Source organism: Amphibalanus amphitrite, unplaced genomic scaffold (genome assembly GCF_019059575.1).
Source record: "Amphibalanus amphitrite isolate SeventyFive unplaced genomic scaffold, NRLGWU_Aamphi_draft 001416F_arrow, whole genome shotgun sequence".
In the NCBI taxonomy this organism is placed as follows: domain Eukaryota; kingdom Metazoa; phylum Arthropoda; class Thecostraca; order Balanomorpha; family Balanidae; genus Amphibalanus; species Amphibalanus amphitrite.
This window is the reverse complement of record NW_024882909.1, coordinates 1,039-25,770: the sequence shown is the minus strand read 5'-3', so window position 1 is coordinate 25,770 and position 24,732 is coordinate 1,039. Positions and strand designations below refer to the sequence as shown.

The 24,732-nt window shown below is 47.0% G+C and overlaps 4 protein-coding genes across 4 annotated transcripts in view; 3 read left to right on the top strand and 1 right to left on the bottom strand.

Annotated features, from left to right (window-relative positions):
* The window catches only part of LOC122372897 (substance-P receptor-like), an 89,157-nt gene extending 85,580 nt beyond the window's left edge, over positions 1-3,577 (top strand). The window contains exon 9 of the mRNA XM_043350569.1: positions 1,401-3,577. Within this exon, the coding sequence (XP_043206504.1) occupies positions 1,401-1,480 (80 nt within the window). The 3' untranslated portion in view covers positions 1,481-3,577. The remainder of the gene's footprint in view (positions 1-1,400) is intronic.
* Positions 3,578-9,421: 5,844 nt separating this feature from the next.
* LOC122372901 (heat shock protein 70 A2-like) lies at positions 9,422-14,427 on the top strand. The gene has a single exon (XM_043350577.1). The coding sequence runs from the start codon at positions 9,952-9,954 to the stop codon at positions 13,147-13,149; it is 3,198 nt and encodes a 1,065-aa protein (XP_043206512.1). The 5' UTR covers positions 9,422-9,951; the 3' UTR covers positions 13,150-14,427.
* Positions 14,428-15,134: 707 nt separating this feature from the next.
* On the top strand, positions 15,135-16,255 carry LOC122372902 (dynein axonemal light chain 1-like). Its single transcript, XM_043350578.1, has one exon. The coding sequence runs from the start codon at positions 15,451-15,453 to the stop codon at positions 16,000-16,002; it is 552 nt and encodes a 183-aa protein (XP_043206513.1). The 5' UTR covers positions 15,135-15,450; the 3' UTR covers positions 16,003-16,255.
* Positions 16,256-16,562: 307 nt separating this feature from the next.
* On the bottom strand, positions 16,563-24,509 carry LOC122372900 (basic proline-rich protein-like; the record flags this gene model as incomplete). Its single annotated transcript, XM_043350576.1, has 4 exons — positions 16,563-18,198; positions 19,393-19,605; positions 19,998-20,168; positions 24,408-24,509. Coding segments are annotated over 4 exons (518 nt in total), but the record flags the coding sequence as incomplete, so codon positions are not given.
* Between the last annotated feature and the right edge of the window lie 223 nt (positions 24,510-24,732).

Genomic DNA, 24,732 nt, shown 5'->3' with positions numbered 1-24,732 from the left:
TTAATATTTTCTCATCGAAAGTCTTACAAATTGATGTTCATCTCACCCTACTTTTTAGAGTCCGCCGGTGGTGTCCGCGCGCCTTTCGACAAACTTCGATTTTGCGGTCAGTTTTACCAAAGATAATTATTTTTTAGGTGGTAAAAATGGCACCATCGGATAGTTTGGAATGTTTTGCACACGATTAGACTGCTTTTTACTCAAAAGAAGAGAAAAAATATTTTGAATTTATGCGTGCTAATTCTGAAAAAGGGCCACTGTGCGGCGGTCAACGATAGAATCTTCTGACAGGACTGATTGACGTGCAGTCTCGACTCGCCAAAATCGTGTCTTAACGTAGTTAAACTGATGTAATAGCGACGTTTATGTAACTCAAGGGTTTTGCTGCTACGTTATCTACCGTAACTAAAATAATTGGCCGTGCAAGTTAAGCTAGATGGTTGGAAAGAATGGAGGGAGGGAATGACCAGTGAGTAACCACCAGCTCCCAGGCGATGCCCGTGGCACCGAGCTGACTGGGGGTGACAGGGGGGGGGGGCAATACATTGGGGGGGGGGGCATATTGGACAGCAATAGAATGACAGCTACACAGCTTGTAGAACAACACATCCTTCCTCTCCGCCAAAAGGCACAAAGCTGTCAAGGTGACAGCGTGGTGAAAGAGAGTCCATTGACCTAGAGGAGGGGTGTGTTACGCCGTGAGGGGAAATCGCCGGCCTTCTGCGCACTTGACAGGAGGGTGAGAGCGGTGATCCGGCGCGACTGCCGGGTGGACATCGAGGCGAGACTGCGTGATAAGGGTAGCAGCCCTCTTTACGGCGTTTCCGCCTGCCTGACGGGTAAATGGAATGTGTCACGTTTCACAGAAACGACAGTAGTTATTCATTTGGGGCGCGAAAAATTCATTAAATCACGCAACTGTAATAAGTTTGTCAGTGTTTGATATGTTAGATTGATATGCTAGTTATGACACAATCACCATGATTATTGTTTACATTGCTCAAGCGAAGCGGTAAGATAAAACGCGATTTAATTCACTTAATAGTCGTTTCAACGTCTGAAAACGGCTTCCGACTGAGACTGATATTCTCGGCACTGTACTGGAACATACATATTTCAGCAGGGCGAGTTCCACCATGTCAAGGATTTACCGCATTCAATCGTAACTTTTGTCAGAGGCTTCCGTTTTAATTTGTCTTGCACTAATCCGTCCGCGAATGTGCTCACCGCTGAAACTCTAACCACTAATCAAACTCACGCATGTCCTTGCATATTTCGCAAGTTTCCCGACTGTTAACTGTTACCCCGCATTTTTCTCTAGCACCCGCGTAACTTCCGCTTGCGTCTTAATTTGTTTATTTACGCAGTTTATGATTATACTGTTCCTCTCTTCTTGACAGGGTACACGGCTGCTCTCGTGCATCTGATGCCTCACCATGGAACCAGTTCCCGGCGTACGCAAATGACTACCGTACGATGAGAGATGAATCTCACACGGCGAGAACTGAATCTCACACGATGAAAACTGTCTCACATACGGTGAGAACAGGGTCTCACGCGGTGAGAACCTGTGAGAGATGGACTTCGTTAGAGTCGCCGTACTCCGAAGATGCCATTAGTCCCGGAAAGTGGAGCAGTAACTGCCAGACTTCCACTAACTTCCGCGCCAGATCCAGGAAATGAAGAAAGTGGGGCTCATCCTCGGACACCACGTGATGTGAGCGCGCCACGTGAGGGATAATTGTCACGTTATGTCTGGTCACCACGTGATGTGATCTTACCACATAATGTCCGGTTACCACGTGATATGAAATCGTCAAGTAGCTCCAGGTTTCCGTGTGCAGCTACAATCGCCACAACAAATCAGTCTGGGATCTGAGTGAGCTCATTAGAATCAACCTATCAAACTGATTTAAATATGGGTCCGGTATGATCCAATGCTCGACTGAGATGCTACGAGGTCTTGTGCACTTCTGATTAGTCTTGCGGAATTCAGAAGAACTATGCAGATGACTGACGGATGAGAACGCGTATTTATGTCACGGAGTTAACCACTTCACTTTGCTTATTCAGCTATTGAATTAGAGTTGTTTGTTTAACGTTACAATGAGTTTCTTTGCTTTACCGTCGGCAACAAAATACATTCATGGTAGCTTGCTGGTGGGACAACTAACATAATTAGCTCCTAAACTTCAGCCCACATGAAATTATGTGCTGCAATAATGCAACGGAGGCGATTATGTACGAAACAAATGTGCCAGGAACGAGAAAATATACCACCAAAACGCGACCCGGGCAAAAAGAGTAAACAAGTTTATTGAGAGCCATCCTGACTTGACTTCCATCAGCAAATACTACAACGATTTTTATATGGATAAACAACAGCTGAGAGCATTTGTTTATTTTGACAACTAAGTGCTGAAAAGGCATAGAATAGTGGAGCAGGCGATTGGGCACTTAATGCATATGCATGGATATTTAATTTCATAGGGCTAAGCTAAGGTGTCAAACAATCTCCTGCTTATAATCTTTCTTGCTGCCATTGATTTTTCATCACAATAGGAGGCAAAAACTACCGATAGGGTCGAATTTTTCTCCTCAATCTTATTTAATCTGCGGCCATGAAATCACTCAAGATTTCTGCAAGTGGCCATAATAATCAACTATGATCCTTCTTAAGTGGTACTTTTATGGAAAACTTAGGAGAGAAAAGATGTTCGAGAAGTCGTGCTAGAACCAGTGGCGACAGAAATTGTCGTTTTCTCTATTCTGTCACCGTAATAAATTTTATTATCGAAACCAACGATGACACTTAGCCCAATGTAATCTCGTTAATGTCAAACCAATTGAATTTGTGGTGGCTCGCACAGCGCATAACGCTCAATGTTGTAAGAGTCGACGCATAATTCGACAAAGTAGCCTGACTTAAAACCGCCAAAGTCTGACGAAGGCTGTCCGGCCCTTGCTTTTTCTGTGAAAATACTACCAACCTCTTTTCTGTAAATATAACTGTAAAAATAGGTGCTTAGTTTGTGTCATACACGGTCACCATCGTTTATCTCCTCGAGAGCTTCAGTGTCACCGGTTGAACTCCCGGTGTGTAGCGTGGAAACGCATGGTGCATTTAGAACCAGCATTGCTGCATGCTAGCGATTGCGATTGATAGCGATGCAAATCGATTATGTGATTCCAATTGATTGGCAGCATAACTACCTGTGCTAACGAAAGTGAAAAGCCCCAGTTTTATGTGAAGCCTCCAGCACCCTGTTTTTATCAGTGCCATGTTACCAAGTGTGGTCTTATTTCTAACTTTTAGGTAGATACAGGTGTTCTCGAATTATGTGAGTAAGGTGAGCTATCCATCAAAATGATTGTGTCTCATTTAAGGACAATGAGACAATGTACCGCTGGCTGATTCTCTGCGAGAGAAGATGTAAGGCACTAAGGCAGCTTTCAACAATGACCTGACTTGTGTCGAATGCGAGTACAAAGACGAGTACATGTTGATAAAAAGTTGACCTAAAAATGAACCAGATATCGTATTTTTCGCTAGGTGTGAAACACTCCTTATGCCTGAAACAGACTCTTTCCGCAGTCAGGAAATCGCATGCGAGAGCCTATTCAAATACATGGTAGCACGCTCGCATCAATCGCACGCACCTCCAGCAAGCGATTGATGCGAGAAAAATTATAATGTATTTGAATAGGCTCTCGCATGCGATTTCCTGAACGCGGAAAGAGTCTGTTTCAGCCTTTAGGGTATAGTTTAAATGTGTGCATGGGGTGGTGCGTTATTGTTGTAACGCTTTGAAGTGTTAAGATCTAAGATAAGAGTGTGACTTTCCATGTTGCGTCGTATAATGCTCTCTCGCATACGAAAGACAACTTACAGATAATGTATCCACGTAGTTGATAGAATGTGTCGAAACGAAGAATTGTCGGGATTGACATGGTCTGAGCTTTGGTGAAACACTTGCGAGTGCTCAAGCTAGTCGTGGAAACGTAGGGTAAGCGTAGATCGCTTGCGACCGTAACACAAATCGACTATGTGTTTATCATTTTGTGTGACTTATTGAAACTAGAAATGACCTCAATCATATAAAGCTGAACGGTATACATCTATATTGTACACCATTGTATAGTATATAAATGTATTTTGTTATAATTTAGTAGGACTGGATCCTAAAAGCGTGTTTCGTTGCTCGTATTTGTACATAGTTTTGTTGAATGAAACACATGTAATGATAACACTAAGCGTCCTCGCGATGAATTCCATAGCGTATGCTAGGAGTATCATCTCATGGCTAGGCGGCTGAAGCAACGCTTCGATAATGGGCCAACAATGGCTATGATTGGATAACGTACAACTTCGTAGTGAGCGTAGAGATATCCTGTCTTTTGAGTGTAAGCGTGGTGACAGATATATGAATGACTATTGTATCGTTCCGATGACCGAATGCGTGGGTGTTGGCTTTGCAGTAGCGGCTTTAAAAACGTGAAATGTTTGAGAACAAACATTTGCTGTTCATTGGTGAATGTCATGGCAGACTCTGAATGTGTCTCTAAAGAATGTGTAAATGTTGACAGCATTTTAATGTTTTCTGTGTTCTAGAAATATTGTTCGGCTTGTAATAAACCGATGGCCTATCTTCTTTTCGCAAACTGAATCGAAACTGGCTTGCATTGAAGTGACCACAAAGCATTCGCAGCGGACCAGAAGCGTCTCTAACTTATGTTCCGAATTTCGAGCAGATGTCTTATTTCGTTTGTTGGCAGCATCTGTAGACATGATGAGACACTTCTTGTGTTCGAAAACGCCGTCTGATAATTAAAAAAGTCTGCTATTTTTGGCTCACAACAGGATTCTGTCCTTCGGTCATGTTCAAGTGGGCGCGCCGAAGCATTGTGATTGACACACACTTGGAGACGTCGATCCGGCATCTGAACAGACGAAACAGCAATAATTCTGCTTCAATAAAGGCACTTTCAGTGCACTGACAAAAAGAGCAATTGCAAGGACAAAATTACACGCAGCATATCCTCATCTCTTACTTATATCAGTCAATGTCAGTCTCTTTATGTAACCTTCTCTATTGGGAAAGGTGAAAGTCGCGTCGCCTGTTAGCTTCGCATGACAGAAGAATAATTCCACCTCGATGAACGCTGCCCTCAGCGTTCATCAATCAATATGGGTGACTGAATACAGCAAAGGTCAGCTTAAGCTCCATAGACTGTGAGGCATCTAGCTTTGCGTTTCATTCCTGCACATCACTAAATGATCGACCTAATGTGTCGGTCAATAAAGTCACCATCCCTAAATAAGCAGCAGTGAGCCGAATGTAACAGCCAGTCACAAACACAAAACCAGCATTAGAACGTGCCAGAATCCAGGGCAAATTTAGCATCCGAGCGTGTCAGAAACCAGCACTAAAACAGCACCAGAACATGTCAGAATCTAGCACTAAAACAGCACCAGTACGTGTCAGAATCTAGCACTAAAACAGCACCAGTACGTGTCAGATGTAGCACTAAGCTGGCATTCAAATGCGTTGGAATCACTGCTTCTGGCCCGCCAGCACTGTATTGCTTACCAATTCACCGATCGTTTCAGAACCACCATTATTAACCCGCGCCCTGCTGGAGGGTGTTTGAACACCCCCCCCCCCTTGTGGTTTTTCGCGAATATCTCAAAAACGGCGGCGCCACCTTATCATACATCAATTCTACACATGTTGTGAACCAAGGTCATTCAAGGTCAGGTCACCAGGTCACTTGAAGTGACCTCACCTCATAAAAAGTTTCAATGTCTGTCATAGCTACACCGAGTGACCGATCGCTTTGAAACTTTCAGCGATTGCTAAGAGCAATAGCATGTACAAAATGTATATCTCAGAATTTTGATATCGATGACCTAAGGTCAGGTCAATTTTGCGACCTCCCCATTATAAGTCAATGGGAGAAAATTGAAATGCGCCTCTTTTGGACGAAAGACATTATAAACACTCTCAAACACCGAATTACAAGTGGTTTAGACACACTGAACATGAAAATGGTGTCCGTGACCCTTGTTAATGCCCTGAGGTCATCTTAGGTCACGAATGGCATCTAACAGTTTATCGCAAATAACTTTTGATAGAGGCATGCTAGAGCGATGAAAACGCCTTATATGTATTCAGCTCGACGATACGGATCGACTGATATGCAGCATGACCCTTTCCGGTCAGATCATGACCTTGACCTGAGGCCAAATTTTCAAGTTGACCTTTCAAGGTCAAGTTATAGTTCATTCGATGCGTCTTGACGAGAGGAACACGATGCCGGTGAAAGTAAGCTCGTACAAGGCTTGTGTCAAAAGTTATTGCAGAAAAACTGTTTCCGAAAAAAATCGGCTATTTTTGCAATTTTTGCCCCCTGCAGGCAAAACCGTTGACGTTAGGTCAAATCTGAGAGGATTACTCAGAAAGGGCGTTTATAGGGCTATCGAATGCGCTTTTTCGCGGCGCTGTAGCTCTATTGGTTCCCGAGTTATGCGTTGGCTTTTTGGAAATTTTCGACATTCGACCTGGAAATCGGCGAAATTTTGCCTTCAATGACCTCTGGTGACCTGACCTTTGACCTGACCAAAAAATTGACCGAAGTGATTTCGTCATTATTTTTTACGCTCTTTCGAACACCGCCTTCCGCGTATCGCTACGTGGCCCAGGAGCCGAGTTACAAGGGGGGGGGTGTTTAAACCCCCCCCCCAGCAGGGCGTGGAAATCCAGGACCCCCAGCCGGGCGCGGGTTAAATCAGCATCAGAAGGTGCCAGAGTCATCTCCACTGAATAGCACCAGGCGAGCCTATCAGAATTAAAGCCACGAAATTAAACTCGAATGTGCCACAAACACAGCGAACTCAACAGCGAATGTGACAGAATCGCCGCCACTAAATCAGCATCCGACTACATCAGTCACATAATCGCCACGCAGTTTTAGGATGTGAATCGTTCATGATTGTTCAATACAAACACAAATGCACGTAGTTGCGAAAACTTGCACACTCTAAAATGCATGTACTCGTACTCTCAATATGATACATCAGTCACCATAAATACATCAGAGAGTCATGTCACACACATCCTCGCCTGCTCCTCCTGCGTCGAGAGGGTCTGTGGTCTGTACCAAGATTAACTTACGTCTCAATTAGATTAGATTACGTCGTTTATTGATTACATACGTTACGCCGATTTGCACTTAGTCTTTCACCACGTTCTCCTTGCTCTCTGAAAACCGTGTCGAAACTATCACATTTCTTTCTCTGAAGCGCAGCCGCGGACCCAAACACCCCATAGGTAACGATAGAGTTGCAGTGCTTCACTAAAATCCCTATGTCATCGCTCCGAAACGGCTGTCGATCAACGAAGACAGCATCGTCGCTGTTGGCGACGTTTTGACCACGCTAGATCATCTCATCACTTGAGGTAAGAACGAGCGGACGTTGGTAGCCTTTTCTGGCCAGATTGAGGCGCATTTGATGAGTGAGGGACACGAGATGACCGTTCAGAAGCCTTTTGGAGCCACTCGAAATAGTCTTTATGACCCACGGACACCGAGATAAGAGTTTTGTCTTTCACCAGAATGGGATAAAGGCGGTGATCGGCCCATTCGATGAGATTATGGTTCCACTTTGGCTCATGTAGTGTAGCGCCACGACGAGAATAAAATTAGAACAAGGGACACGGACCATCGTTGATAAGAACGAAAGTTTCCCGTCAGGCAAGGCAAACGGCAATGGTGTCATTTTCTCCCAACAGCACGTGTGTCTATCGACAAGATGATGTTGAACAGCATTGCAGATTGCGAACTAGTGTGATACTCTATAGTTATACACTAATGAAATGATTGAGTGATTGATAGTATTGGACAGTACGATGTCTCCTTTATCTGTATAATCATAGCACTTCTTTGACTTAAAATTTCAAAGCTGCTATTTTACTTCCCATGCTTCCCATGGTGAAAGTTCCCTTATAATTAAGTGGTTTCGTAATGAGAGATGGACACAAATTACAACCGTTTCATCTAGCAGCGAACCTGTCCGCCAGTGTTTATTCAGTGCTGGAAGTTGCATTTGCACATCTGACCAAACTACATTATACTGAGTAAGAACAGGCATCATGGTGAGCATAACAACTCAAACAAGGCAGCTTGATTTCAACATGTTACATCGTCCACCGACATTTACCACAAAGCACGGAAAATGGGTAAGTTAGGTGGGAATTTAAACTGGCAACATAGGGCGGAAATTTCCAAGATCGGTACATTTCTCCGGCAATCGTTGTCACTGAAAGGAGAAAATCGCCCGTGGGTGTATACTTGACTTTTTCTGTCATCCAGACCTTCATCCAGACCTTACATTACCAAGATCCGCCAGTATCACTAATGGATACCGATGCGTCAGCCGCCCCACGTATTATACCGTACATACAGCTGTGTCCATATGAACGACAGCTTGATCTAATGCGTTCCTGATATCATGTAAATGCTTATATCGCATGCTGAAAAGGGAGACCGGTGACAGAGTAATGACAGGGCTTGCTGGGTAGACCAGCTATAAGTCGATCAGTAGTCTCCCGAGGCTAATGTCACCACCCAGCTTCCTGCCTGTCAGCCTTCCGACATCAACGCTTGTCATGGGTTGGGATCAAATCACCGCACAGCCACATGCTCTGGGGCGGTGGACCTATATTTAGTATGATTATAACGTCGGTTATTGATGAAGCTCATTACTTAGACGATGAGACAGAAAGTTTAGACGCCACAGCACCCAAAGTCTTTGATGCTCAAATTTAACTGTCGGGGTCATACTTGGGTCACATTTGGGTCGCTTAATAAATCTGATGGTCCGGAAACATATAACAATCATATTGAACTCATGGGAATCATCGATGGAAATTGTCAAACATTCTTATATCTGTGCACTCTGAACTTCTGGATACATTCTATTGTGGCATGACCGACAATAAGCAAATGCATCATGATAAAATGAGATGTCAAGATACTACTGAATGGAAACCAGGATTTGCACGTCGTATTTTCACCACGCTTTGTTATGTATGTATGTACGTACATACGTTCTTATACAGTATACCTAGCATTTCGCCTATGACCTATCTATGTAGTTGCCATGACACTGAGCAGCCCACATGCTCCGTGGCACAGATTGGCGCGTCTGCAGATACCTACACATTGCTCATGCTCGCAAACACGATAACACCGGACGCCCCTGGGCGTTATCAACCGTGCAGGAAAGGGGAGGGGTAGAGACAGGGCTGGGGTCAGTTCCCGGACCACAACGCGCGGTGTTTTCATCATAGCCATTCTGTGAATGCACAAGCTACGTTGCTCGTAGACAGTGGTTACTCCCTCAAGATTCTTCAAACCAGGCCCAGCAAATTTACCACCCACTTCAGTGTCACACACAGTCACCAGGCGGCTATCGTGAGTGAATCCCCGACGCTCCCCGATGGTCGGCGAGTGATCGGGGCCTCCTTGCGGCCGATAGCAGAGCGCCAGGGAGCGCCTCAGTTCGGCATTGGTGAGTCGGGTCGAACACAGGCCTGTGCAGAAAACTGTTGAGTAGTGAAGTTAGCAACCCTGAAGCTGTGACATGCGGTGCTAAAAGTGTCGGAAAAATAAGTGCAAATGGTGTAAGAAAGCGTTTTCGAAAGACAGTCGCACATTGTGATCGTGTTGCGAAAGGAGGCCTTATTGGCCTGCCGTGAACAGTGACCGTGGCAGAAGGGAGTGAAACCGACACCAGACATCTCCACTGCGCGGCGACACGCGTTGATTGGGTTTTGAACATTGTAAGCAGGTGACCGTGAAGGTTAAAAATAACCTGACCCATACGCACAGACGAACTCATAACAACCAGGTCAACGGGGTTCCTAACCTCCCTCGGGAACATTCGGAATGGATTCAACAACGATCGGCATTGACCTCGGCACTACCTACTCGTGTGTGGGTGTCTTCCAGCACGGGAAGGTGGAGATCATCGCCAACGACTATGGCAACAGGACCACGCCAAGCTGCGTCGCCTTCACCGATACAGAGAGACTTGTGGGCGAAGTGGCCAGAAGCCAGGCGACGCGGAACCCGGAGAACACCGTGTTTGAGATCAAGCGTCTGATGGGGAGGACATTCGACGACCCGAAGGTGCAAGAGGATATCAAGAACTGGCCGTTCAAAGTTCGCGACGACTGTGGTCAGCCCAAGGTTGTGGTCGAGTACAAGGGAGAGGTGAAGAAGTTCACCGCCCAGGAGATCAGCTCTATGATTCTCATGAAGATGAAATCAACGGCGGAGGCGTATCTAGGAACCGAGGTGAAACAAGCGGTCATCACGGTACCGGCCTACTTCAACGACTCGCAGCGCCAGGCGACGAAGGACGCTGCCAAGATCGCCGGTCTCGAGGTGAAGAGGATCATCAACGAGCCGACAGCGGCCGCGCTGGCGTACGGCCTCGACAAGAAGCTCTCTGGGGAGCAGAATGTGCTCGTCTTCGACCTGGGCGGCGGTACGTTCGACGTCTCCATCCTGAGCATCGCCGACGGCTCCACGTTCGAGGTGCTCTCCACGGCTGGAGATACGCACCTTGGCGGCGGCGATCTCGACAACAGGATGGTTAAGTATTTCGCCGATGAATTCAAGCGCAAGTTCAAGGTCGATCCCACAACCAGTCCAAGAGCTATACGCAAGCTGAAGATGGCGTGCGAACAGGCCAAGAGGGCTCTATCTTCCACTTCAGTAGCGACAGTTGAGATCGACTCCTTCTTTGAGGGTATCTACTTCTTCAGTAAGATCACAAGGGCTCGCTTTGAAGAGCTATGCATTGACTTGTTCAAGCAAACGCTGGAGCCAGTCAAGCAGGCTCTCGCGGACGCTGGACTTAAAAAGTCTGACATCCACGAGGTCGTTCTTGTGGGTGGCTCCACACGTATCCCGAAAGTCCAGAACCTCCTCGAGGATTTCTTTGACGGTCGAACAATCAGCAAGAGCATCAACCCTGACGAGGCGGTGGCGTACGGAGCATCTGTCCAGGCCACCATTCTTTCCGAAAACCCCACTGATGCGTTCAACGACGTGCTACTCATTGACGTCGTCCCACTATCTCTGGGCACAGACGTAGGAAAACACAGCATGGCCACCATCATTGAGAGAAACACCCGCATACCAGTGACGAAGAGCCAGTCGTTCTCCACTGGAAGGGACTATCAGACCGCGGTGCATGTCGGCGTGTACCAGGGGGAGCGAGCTCTCGTCAAGGACAACCACATGCTGGGTGAGTTCGTTTTCGACGGCCTGAGGTCCGCTCGGCTCGGCGAAGTGAGTGTCAACGTCGAGTTCTCCGTTGACACTGACGGCATTCTCAACGTCAGCGCCAAGGAGATGCAGACGGGAAAAGTGATGACCAAGACCATCTCCAACGACAAGAGTCGGCTGAGCCAACGCGAGATCGAGCGTATGCTCCAAGAGGCACAGATGTTCCAAGAAGAGGACAACGCCAGACGTCAAGCTGTCGCCGCTCTTCAAGAGTTTGAGCAATACGTCTACTCTGCCGGGCGAACTGTTGAAGAGTCTGGTGGCGGGCTGTCGGACGACGAAAGACGCACTGTTTTTCAGCTCACCGGAGAAGCCCAGAGGTGGATGGACTCCAACACTCTTGCGGAGAGGGACGAAATCCAGCACCGGTTCGGTGAGCTGAGGGAGCAGCTTGAGCCGCTTCTCAACAAAACTCGCCAGCAACCTTTCGGTGAAACACACCCCGCAAGCGAGGCACAAGGAAACACGGAACGGGAAGGGTCAACGAGACGAGCACGAGACGCGTCACCTACTGGATCACGGGATGGACGGCGTGATGAACCAGAGAGTAGATCACGTAAGGGATCATCCGACGGATCTCAACATGGATCGAGAAAGGGGTCGCGGGACAGATCGAGGAAAAGTCTTGGCGGATCAAATGATGGATCACGGAAAGAATCGTGCAAAGGAGCGCGAAAGGGACGTCCGGATAGCCCAAGAGACGGATCAAAGGACAAATCACAAAGTGGATCACGACATGGGTCACGGCACGAATCACAAGACAGTGGAAGTCGTGACGGGTCACGTGATGGATCAAAGAAAAAATCACGGAAAGGGACACGAAAGGGACATCGGGATAGCTCAAAACACGGGTCACAGGACGGAGCACGAGAGAAACGAGACAGAAGACGGGACAGATCACGGACGGGGTCACGAGAGGGATCACGCGACGGATCACAAGATGATAGACGGGACGGATCACGGAAAGAATCACGAAGCTCATCATTAGACCGACGTCCGGACGAAGAACGGGGTGGAAGAAAAAAGGGGAGCAAATCACGAAAAGGTTCACGTGACAGATCACGAGAAAGGGGAAGTCGTGATAGGTCACGTGATGGGTCACTGAAAGACTCACGGAAAGGAACGCGAAAGGGACGTCGAGAGGGCTCAAGAGACGGGTCACGGGACGAATCACGGGAGGGATCACGGGAACGTCCACGAAAAGAAAAACGGGATAAACGGCGGAACAGATCACGGGATGGATCACGAAATGAATCACGTGACCAACGAGAAAAACAGCGAGACGGGCGAAGGAGCGAATCACGAGGCGACTCACATGAACGTCACCGCGACAGAAGAGAAAGAAAGCGAGACGGGTCTCGCGAAGGATCACGAGACGACTCACGAGAACGTCGTCGCAAAGAAAGAAAGGACAAACGAAAGGACAAGAGAAGAAGCAAATCACGAGACGAGTCGCGAGACAAACGACGCGAGGGAAAAAGAGACGGAAAACGGGACGGAAAAAGAGACGGAAAACGTCGAAGCTCTGAAGAACACCCCTCCTCTCTACGCCCTGGGAGCGATAGTGACGAAGCTACTCGTCAAGACTCGAAAGATCGCAACGAGCGAGACGAGGGCGGGAGACCTGACTCACTTCTTCAGGATCTCCTGGGAAGAAGGAGGGCCCCACGAGCCTCCAATTTGGGTCTGCGTGGTGGTCTGAGAGGAAAGTGGGCTCTGCCGGATGACCTATCCCCAGAAAGGGAAACAACCAAACCGTATACCACTGTGGATGATCAGGTGGATTAACTGGATTTGGGATTAGGTGGATTGGCGTATTAGGTGGGTGAGTGGATTAGGTGGATTGGAGCTTTTGTGGATTGAGATTAGATGTTGGGTCACGGATTAAGGACGATTGCTGTGCTTGGTAGTTATTTTCAGCATTGCATTCGCCAATGTGATGATGAGCTTCAGTTATGTGTTGGTTTAGCTGTTCACGTTGAATTACTCGTAATTTCACATGGTGTGTCAAAAGTGGAAATAGCCGGTGCGCCGTCTGGCAACCCGGCAGCCCGCCGCCATAGGAAAATTCATGCTTTCTGTCGCTTTTTCGCCCCCTATGAGTCACTTGATCTAATTAGAGCTTAACTAGGAACGAGGCGGGTCACTTGGACGTATTCGGGAGCCGAATACGGTGTTTTGGAGCCAATACCTGGGAAACCCTACCCGCCCAATGCCAGTTTTTAAGAGTCTGCATGCCCAAATTAACGTTGAGCGCGGCCGTTTTCGGTCGGTTTTCCGCGACCTTGTGGCGAAATCGCCTTATTTATTCAACCAGGGTGGGCTAATTCGCTTAACTAGGAATGAGGCGTTGAAGAGAATTATTCAAGGAATAGAGATGTGCAAAAATATTTTTTGTATTGTTAAAACTGTATCCGCCCTCGAACGATAAATATTGTTGACCCATCAGAAACACATCACCTAGAATGCGTTTGGAATTGGCTGGATCTAATATTAGCGAGTATCTGCTAATGCAGTTTCTTGGCTTACATAGTACGCACACAAGCATGCATACTTCCTGCCCTTGGTTATTCCTCACTTGAATGAAAATTTTGCTATAATAACTATTCCAAGCAGTTAACAGGTTTTAGTGCAGTGCCAATTCGGGACCGTTCAGCGCCGCCAGTCTCCCAGGCGGCGCGTAACGGCTGCCGCCGGCCGCCGCGCCGCCGCTCTTGCAGGGTGTTTGACTTCATATCTCTGTTGCTAGAAAAGTTGTGGACCGATTTACTTGATTCTTGCATGAAAAGATCCGCCATTCAATTCTTAGCAGATAACGAAAATTTGACGTCAATTGCACGATCCGTTGCCCATACTGTGGTACTGCCATCTATTGACAAGGCTGGCGAACTAAAGCCGGGCGGCTATTTCCACTTTTGACACACCATGAAGAACAGTTGTGCGAATAGTTGTTCAACCGTGGCTGGTGTCCAGTAGCACAGATTTCGTATCTACATTTGCGTGTGCGCTCCTGAATGAATATGTTGATTGTTCGCAATGACCAATAAATAACTATAATCACGAAATGAAAGAGTCAATGTCTTTTCCATGACAAGACAGCTACCATAAAGCTAAAGGAAGACGACGTAAATACAAGCACAAACAGCATGAACATAATTAATTTAAACATTTTGAACTCAAACGTCACGCGAACTTTCGGCAATAGCTTGAAAACAAACGATCCACACCACTGCACTGCTTTCTAGCAAGTTTCGCAACCTGACAACATCCGATATTTTTGCTCGGTAACGCCACTGCTTCTCAATCTCACGAAGGCATTTATTGGATAATTCTGGGTAAGATGAAACAATAAGCCTTTGTTGAGTCTTGGCTGGTATTAGCTTCATTGCACAAGGCCCAGTTTCTGATGAAAACTGAAGGTTTGATTAGCTCGAGCGGGTCACGTTACGAATTTTACGAAAGACCAACTTGCATTGTGTATTTAACTTCATGCAACGTGTGCTTCAAATGATGTCGGAACGTCTGAGAATTATACAATTAGGTATATGTATAGGTATTTATGCATTTAAAACTTTCCGATCTACGCCATGGTCGAGTCATCACACATAGAAAATAGAAATACACTTGGGAAGCACAGGTATTTGAATTCAGGTATTTGACAGCATGGGGAAAGACGGTCTCTACATTTTGAAATGCGAAACAATTTTCAACTGAGAAGAGCCCCTACAAACTGACATCGAGCAAACCAACTATTTTCCCCATTTCCTGATGGTCAAAGAAAACTTTTCGACCATGCATGTGTAAATAACACCTTACACGTTAGCTATGATAAATCATCGAATAATTCAAGCTTTAGGCATTTACTTGCATATGTGTATCTAATTTTAAGCACGGCACATTTTACAGTGTCGCCAGGTAGCTAGCTCAACGGAAGCATTGCACGGAGGCACACAAGAATTGAAGGCCTTAGGAAGGAAGGAGAAATATCCTTTGGAGACGAGTATCGCGCCAAAAACGGTAAACAAAGCATTCCTGGAGTGAAACGGCTTAGAATTTAGACCAAGACAATAGGCGAGAAGTCTTGCCATAATGGCTAAAGCCACCACCTGCAAAGAAGCGTTAAAACAATGGGAGGAGCGTACGGGCCAGAAGGCCTCAGAGGCCAAGGAGGTCAAACTCAACGGCGTATGGCCCCCGATCGAGAAAATGGACAGCAGCCTCGGCCAGCTCGCTCTCTGCGAGAAACTCTCCCTCTCTACCAACTCCATCGACCGCATCGCCAACCTCAACGCGCTGAAGAACCTGAAGATTCTCTCACTGGGTAGGAACATGATCAAAAACCTCTCCGGTCTGGAAGCTTTAGGTGACACACTGGAGCAGTTGTGGATCTCTTACAACAACATCGAACGCATGAAGGGAGTCAACGTGCTGCGCAAGCTGACTGTGCTCTACATGTCCAACAACCAGGTCAAAGACTGGACGGAGTTGGTGCGCGTCAACGACCTCTCCAGCTTGGTCGAGCTGGTGTTTGTAGGAAACCCTCTGGAAGAGAAGTACGCAGAATCTGGCACGTGGCACGACGAGGCCGCCAAAAGGCTGCCAAACATCAAACGCCTTGACGGCATACCCATCGTGCGCTGAAGCGGTACGAAACATGTGCTCTCGTGTGTCTGAAATGCCGAGGGAATGTTGGAAGGAGCAAGCTTTGTGTCCCAGTTTCAGGTTCGTGTTGTTGGTTTGTGTCGAGGTGGTTGTGTGAAGAGGAACAGTTTTCGTCTGTCATGTTCGAATCCATTACGGATGAAAAGAAGTTTTAGAGATTAGAATGAGTCTGATGAATTCTACTCTAGTTTTCCATACAATAAAGCAAGCCAGGTCAAGGCTCAAATTCAAACGACGCTATCAATGTAACCCGCAAGGTACAAGCCAATTCTCACACCTTTATCCGATATGTGCCAACTAGCCGCCAATTTAGGCCTTATCCGGCACGTCTCCATCTAAATCCAGACCTCAGTCGGAGCATCTGAGACCGGACGTAGTTTGCATATTCAGCCGTGTCCTATTTTGCTCAGCTCCAAATCTCGTTAGTTTCCGCCCACCAGTTCCGCTGAGGAGTTATCTGTTTATCTCCTTCTCGTTCCACACCTAGACTGCTTTCTTGCTTTTTCGATTACCAATTCCCATCCCCAAAAACACTCATCTGACACAATGTTGGCTGTATTGTGAAGAGACCGAGCTATGCACCTACACATCTTCCGGTCCCCGGACAACTCATACATCACATCGGACACACCTGACGTCACGTCATTACGTCACAACATCCATCACACATCAGTCATCACAGGATGTCGCACTTTACTGTCTAATCTCAGCGTACAGGAATGATGTCAATCTCACACGAGTTGACGCAGCTAAAAATTGTCAAAAAGAGCGCAACACCGCCTGGACAGGCTTTCTCTCACGGAATTCGTCGATTCTTCTCACACAAAACGGGGGGGGGGGGAGGTTGGAGGATATGAATGATATGTTAGGATCTGTCCGATCAAAGATCTGCAAGATAGCGAGAGGGAAGACGGCGCACGTCAGATCTCCAGGCAGAAAGCACTTGTTTCAGTTCTTACAAAAAGGACGGGGACCCAGGGAGCCAAAAGCGACATCACAGCGGAAAGCAAAACACGCAGAAAGCGAACCAGAAGATACAGTGAGAATGGAAAGATCAACGTATTAGATTTCTAGTCGACAGCGTCAAGACTTGCTCAGGAACACTGCTACAGTAGACGACGACAATAAAACATATAAAGGACCTTTTTCACCAGCCCCGTCAGTCTGTCAGCCAGCCGGCAGAGCGAGACGATTGCTGCGCATTATCCCGCGTCTTTGTACGTTAGCTCCTCAAATTGGCGCGCTTTAACCGACTTCCTTGAACACCTACGGCCACCCAGCGCGCCAAAATCGGCCGGGTTCGGACAGAAAACAACCATAAGGGCGCATTTACCACGATACCACCGGCGGATTTCGCCTCTAACTACAACTGACACTTGCTCACGTGCAAACAAACGTGAATATACAAAAATACTTGACACAAAATATTGAGTTGATTGCTCTGCGTGAAGTGTGGACGCGCGGCGGCCTGCTCTGGAGAGCCCAGCCAGCCTCCGACCCCGTTGTTCTCAAGCTAGTTGCTCGCGTGCGAGCGCGAACAACACAATAAATACACTATTGGGGCACCGAGCAGAGAGCTCTCAGGATAAACCAGCAAACCGCGGCTCTTGTCTCCAGTCGCCCCAGAAAAGGACACTCCTTAGGAGCAGACAACTCCAGGGCAGGGAGACTTAGCTCCTAGACATCCACGAACATCAATGTAGAGAACCACTACGCTCAACACCTAGATAGTTGGCCACCCTTTGAAGACGGATAATCAATCTCGAGACACGCTGACATGTCTCAAAGTCTCACACATATCCCTCGGGCCGCCGTTTTGAGATTTCTGGCCAGTTTCGACAAATCCTAGTCCTGCCTTATCCCGACCACCACGACGAATACATCATCAGCCGGCGGGCGGCGCATCTCGACAAACCCGGCGACTTTCGAGATAGCTCGCCGATTGGCATCGGAATCTACCGACACGACGCATCGATATCGACGAAATCGACGCAGCGACGACGGAATAGACGCATTGACGGCAACGGAGGGGTGTACGGCTCACTTTTTCACTAGGACTGCCTTCACCGGGTACATTGCGGCGCTCCGCGATGGCGAGGGCGTTGTTTCTTTGGCTTGACACGTGACAGGCCGGCAGAGACCCTCACACAGCCGATACCTGGTCCTCATCGTCATCTGAAGGTGAGAGGGGGGGGGGGGGGCGGCGATAGTCACGTGATCCTCATTGGAAGCTGGAGAGACGAGGTAAAGGGATAAACTTGAGACAGGAGGGTCAAATATAAAGATATGAGCCATTCTTACTGCAGTGAGATTTAGAAAATTAGGCAAGTCCATACAATGCAGTTAAACACTAGCTTGGCGTTTGTAAGCATTTGAGCAAACGGAGAAGTGGTTCACGAGCTTGGACCCTTTTAATCATCACTGAGCAAAGCAGATTTACTATAATAACCGTCTTGATAGGGAGAGATCCGTTTTCCGATATGGACAGTTAATGAAATACGGCGAGCCTGTGCTAAAAATAAGTCGACAAAGCTGCTGCTGTCATTCCAAAAAAAAAAAAAAAATGCACCGTCACACAATATCTGTGTCTCTATATCTATTACGGGACTGTACCGAGTTATCATTAGAGTTCGACAAAAAATGTAACGTCAGATCTATTCATACATCTAAAGAATATCAACACAAATTTAGGCAGTTGACAATGGTCAATGTATCCCTACATTCTCACAAATTGAACGTATTATTCACGCGGTTTAACCCCATTACCCCCGTATGATGTACATAGGAACAACGATCCAATCTATGAACCAGTAAAACGCCTTTTGGGCGAAGCACAAGCAAGCGAGAGAGTGAGCCTGGACGTACGGAAGGGCGAGAGGGTTTGCAACTGGCTCTTGTACTGCACCCTACTAACCGGTTATTAGCGGTGTGCTAAATTTGAAGGTAATCGACTAAGCCGTTCCCGAGATCTGGAAGCAGCACCCTGCACGTGCGCACGTGCAAACTGGGTTCAAAGTGACTTTTGCACGGCACTCTACCAACCGGTCCCTAACTGCTTACCAAATTTGAGCACAATCGACCCAGCCGTTTTGGGATCTGGAAGCGTTCCCTGCACGTGCGCACGTGCAGTAGCACTCTAACCGTAACGCATGAGAATGGATTGCCTGGTAGGTGCCTATGGAATCAACCAAGTAAGCACAAGTGTTAAGTAATTAGCAAGTTAAGTATAAACATAATCTACACTCCCAAATGACTCTCTCTCTCTCTCTCTCTCTCTCTCTCTCTCTCTCTCTCTCTCTCTCTCTCTCTCTCTCTCTCTCTCTCTCTCCCTCCCTCCCTCCCCCTCTCTCTCTCCTCCCTCCCTCTCACCATCTAGATCCGAGTCAGGATGTCTCCCGACCGCTGCTGCCGCCGCCAGAGCGCCATGGGGGGCACGCGGCGGGCGGCCGGGGCCCCGCCGGCGGGACTCCCGCCCGCCGCTGGCACCCGCCCCGGGCGGCGGGCGCGGCCGCGGCGCCGGCGGAGGCGGGATGTAGGCGGCGCCTAGCGGAGGAGGCGGGGGTGGCCGGCCGTGCGCTCCGCCTGAGGGGGGGGGGGGGGGGTGAGTATGTAAGTTCGTGAAAGAGGGACAGGGGAATCCCCGGATAGAAAACTTTACGGAGGAAATATTAAAAACAAAAACAAATGGTGAACGTTGAAATGACTGTCCGTTGCCTAGCAGTGGTGAAGGTTTCCACGACATAAGAAAACAATCCATATGAATTCCACACTTTGCTAACGCAGCAATTTTCCCAACGACACATCCATAGACCAAACACATATCAATCTCTTGCTTATCTACTATTAACTCCTCGACACCTTTGACCTATTAAACGTGTCTCTTGCCAATCGTTACAGACTCTTTGACTCTCTTAATCTAACGACTACCTAACTCCTCCCACAATCAAGCCACCCCACATTCAATCCAGACTCACCCGGACCCTGTTTGGGCAGATACATGTAGTGTCTCATTGGCGACGCAAACAGATCCCCAGCGGCCGCCACTGCCCCGCCGGGGCCGGGCGAATCAAACCGTGGCGGGTCATAGTGGTGCGGCGGGTAGCCCGGTCCCACGGCGCCGGCCTCGCTCGAAGACACGGATGACACTGGGGAGGGATGACACTGGTTAGATATGGTGACACAGTTACGGTGACACATGATAGATGGTTTGTTTACAGTTGTGTGTTCACCTGTTATTAAAACATGCCATGTACTCAGTACAATGACAGATGACATTGAAGGGGATGATGACACTGGTTAGATATGATGACACACGTCTGTGGTGACACATGTCAGGTACGATGACACAGATGACACGGGGGGAAGGGAGACACTGGCTAGATATGTGGACTGTGTTAACACGCAGAAGCTAATTTGTCCGTACAGACGACATCGAAGGATGTCAGGTGACATCAGACATATCAGTGAAAAAGCGATACAAATGCCAAATACGATAACATTGATGGTATTGTAAGATCAACGGTACACATTACCACGAGAGAAAATAAATAACTGCAGACTGACCTGTTGCGATCTCGACAACATTATCTAACGAAGTCCCGGCCTGATAGAGCCTCGTTACATCACTTCGCATTTCTCTCACACCTACGTCAGCCCTAATTGTGCCTACCCAGCGCACAAGTCCTTCACACTCAAAGCAACCTGATCTTGTTCACTTGCGCTCCAGCGCCAACCTAACAGCTCTATCTCCGCCGCCACCATCTATTACGTCCGGTTTGCCACCGTTTTTACGCAAGATGGGTGCGTCACTGCCAGGCTTGTTAAACAGCGCCTGTGTGCCTTTTTGTATGTACATTTCCTAGAAATATCTCTCATGTATCTCGCCTTTACCACATGCCGAGATATCCCTTTAACATTAGCACGTGCATTTGGGAAATGGCTTCGGCCCGCCTCGGCTAATGTTGAAGGTATTTGGGAAACGATTCGGCCCTAGGGCTTTTTGATTTTCCCAGACAAAGTTTTACTGAATATTCTGAGCGGAAGAACCAATTTCAAAGAAGATATTTACGGATTGTGTGTTCACTAACAGCAACAGCAAAAGTAAGTGACTGCGTGTTTACATACTTTTGCTGTCAACGTAATTCAACTAAACAAGGTTATCGTTCCAATGCCAATGTATTAATTGCTGCAGAACATGGTCGGAATAATCATTATTTCTAAATAATGCACGCAAAAAAAACGAACAATTTAAATGCGTGAAGCATCTTAACGTGCCACAATGAAACATTTGATATTGTTCCAACTGGGATCCAAGACGCGTTTGATTCAGCGTTTCACCCAATTTTTAGTTTTCCTCACGGTTTCCTCACTCCTGCTGGACTCCATATCTTTATTCTAACTTCTGGCGTTTCACCATCTTCATCCTCAGCTTTTTCAAACCCTAAATAAGGGGGAAATAGGAATTTCATCTTTCATACTCAACGCAGCCTAATAATGAAAAACACAAGCAAATAATCACGGTGACTATAAATATGAACATAGTATTAATATAATATTAACACAATATTAAGATTAAAGTGTAAAATATCAAATGAATATGATATTAACTGTTGCGCCGGTACGGCATGTGGTAAATCTCTTCCCAACCTTGGGCTGTGAAAATGCAGTTTTATTCACCTCGGTTTTTGCTACGGACCTCGTGCCTACCGGCACTCGGTCCTCCGCACAAAAACCTCGGTGAATAAAACGCATTTTCCCAGCCCCGGTCGGGAATATATATTCCCATTAGGTAGGATGCTGCGTGGAGTTATCAGTACCACCCTCAAACTAAGCACCAACTGTGCAATTTCCGGTATTATATCTCAAGCCCACACACTCGCTTTTTCAGGTACAACCTCTCTTTTTGATTAGTCCCCTGAAGTCTTGAGAAGATAACCCCGGATAAGTTTCTATGATATACGTCGTCTCTCAGCTCTGCTACCACCATAAATCTTGCCTATTTTTACCGGTGTCTATATATTTTCAGCACAGGCATGCCTTGATTCGATTAGCCCTAACCAACCGTATCAACGCTCCGACTTCAGAATACCTACCTACCTAAAATGCGCGCCCCTTTCCCATACAGGCCATCCAACCGACCGCTTTCACCAGCATTAACACTCGCACCGACGGGGTCTGCGCCAACTTCGTACCGACGGGGGGGGGGGGCGGATGACCCCCCCCTGAGATCTCGAGAACGAAGCAAGATACCGACAAGCGGTAAACGGCATCGGATACGCACAGTCAAGGTCTACAATTTTTACAAAGGTCATTTTCAGGTCAGGTCAAAGATGACGTCACAGGGGTCGAAAAAGTCAAAATGGCGGCGCTAGACATGGAGAGTTTTTCTCGAATAACTTTCGAGTTAGTGAAGATAGGAACAAACTAAGGGCATCATCGTGATCCTCTCGTCAATCCGCATCGAATGATATATATGTTGAACTCGAAAGGTCAAGGTCAAAGGTTGACCTCAGGTCACGTGACCTCGAGGTCATCATGTATATCATTCGATGCGTCTTGACGAGCTGAACACAATGAGACCATCCGCGCGGCTGTATCTTGTTCCTGTACGGAGTTATTGGCAAAAAACCTTTGATGACGTCACATGACCTTACAGCTGCCCAACAGCAAAACAGATCTCAAGGTAGTGAAGGTTGATCGTATATGAAGTCATGTATGGTATATGGGGCCATTCCGACCCGTTTTAGTGGTGAAAACAGGGAGTTGATTTTTCCCCCATTGACTTATAATGGGGAGGTCGCGAAATTGACCTGACCTTAGGTCACCGATATCAAAATTCCGGGATAAACAAATTGTAGCTACTAATGACCTAATAACATTCTGCGACTTTCAAAGGCCTCCGACATCTACTGTAGCTCTGGCACAGTGACAAAGTTGCAAAAAAGTGACTTGAGGTTGGGTCATTCAAAGTGACCTGGTGACCTGACCTTAAAAGGTAGGAGGTTCAAACTTGCACACCATGTGTAAAATTGATGAGGGAATAGTCGTACCAAATTTCGCGTAACGCCGCAGTTTGCCCGCTATTCGCGAAAAGCCTCAGGGGGGGGGGGGGGCGGATATCCGCCCCCCCGTCGGTGCGCGTGTTAAAGCGCCCAACATGCATGTGCGACTGCCATACGATGAAATCATATTACAAGTAATAAGAGGAATAAGTTGAAGCTGAAGTTGAAGCTGTCCATCTAAAGAGGCCCCTTGCAAATGGCCTGCGACTTCCTCGCTTTCACTTTTACTTTACCTTCACGATATTCCTAACCTTTGAATGTTTTCCAATTTGTTTTTATAATATTTGAACACATTTTTTTTCACAATAGGGTGAAGTCGTATAAGAGTACGCACTTAGTGAATTTCTTGCTCTCATTTGTTTAATATTTGAAAGAAAGAAATCGCAAATAGGGAATATTAAAGTTCATTGAATTAGCCATCATCCCATGGGGCAACGATCCTTTAGCGTAAATGGAAGTGGTCTAAAACTGACATTTTCTGAACCGCTGCAGTTGCGTACTCTTACCATATGGGGTGTGTAAGAGTACGCACGCCAGGCGGGTGGAGTACGCAAGCATATGAACACACACCTATGCAGCTTGTACTGTCCAAATGCTTAACTTCAAACTCAGAAGGCATTTAAGTTAATTCTAGTATCCAAAAAGAAAACATAAAATAAGTCTTTCAAGTCTATAAATCAGTAAATAATCATGTCGTGTGTTTCTTTTAAAAAAATGCACAATCAAAAGGGAGAATAACTCGTATTTGGAAGAATTTCGGGTACGCATCTGCATCACAGTGCTCCATTGATGATATACCTACGAAACAAACGTCATTGAGCGATAGATTAATAATTGTATATTTCTGTATATTCGATTTAATGTATAATTCTGCGTACTCTTACCCTCCTGAACAGTGCGTCCTCTTACCGTACATGCAATTCGCGCACAAACAACCCCGAAACGTTGTGCAAAACTTCGCAAACAGAATATTGCACTGCACAGTATTTCCCCAGATAACCTCACAAGTTTCCCACAACAATCGCGGGAATGTACCTTATCTCAACTGCCAAGTATCAAAATTATTGTACCATACCATAATAATATCATAACGCTCGAAAATAATATTCATCGCCTTAAACTCAACAGCGTCGCCGCTCAACGCCCACGTTCCGTTGGTGATAAGCACGCACTGGCGGCTTCATGTCACGTCATGAACTCGACAAACCCGCGTTGCTAAGCAACCGAAACAGCTGATGCGTACTCTTATCGCCCGCGTACTCTTACCCGCCCTTACCCTAATCCACTGATTTCGTTATTAAGACGATCTTGCTGGGTACTTACCGCTGTTGTGCGACTTTCTGAGCGGCATGCTGGTCACACTGCTGCTCTCGGGGTTCAGGTCGACGGGCAGGGTGTCCGACTGAGACCGCTCGTGGCTGCGACCTGACGGAGTGAGATGGGGGGAGGAGGTTTGTCAGAGGCGAGGTGGTTATAGCGATGGTTATTCCAAAGGCAAAGAGGTTATATTGATGGCTATTTTAGAGGCAAAGACATCAGGATACAGGTAGTTAGTATACAAGAGATGAAATTAATAAGTCATAGCACAGAAATGGTAATTACGAGCGAGCGAGCGCAGCGAGCGAAGTGAGTCTTTTCAATATAACGG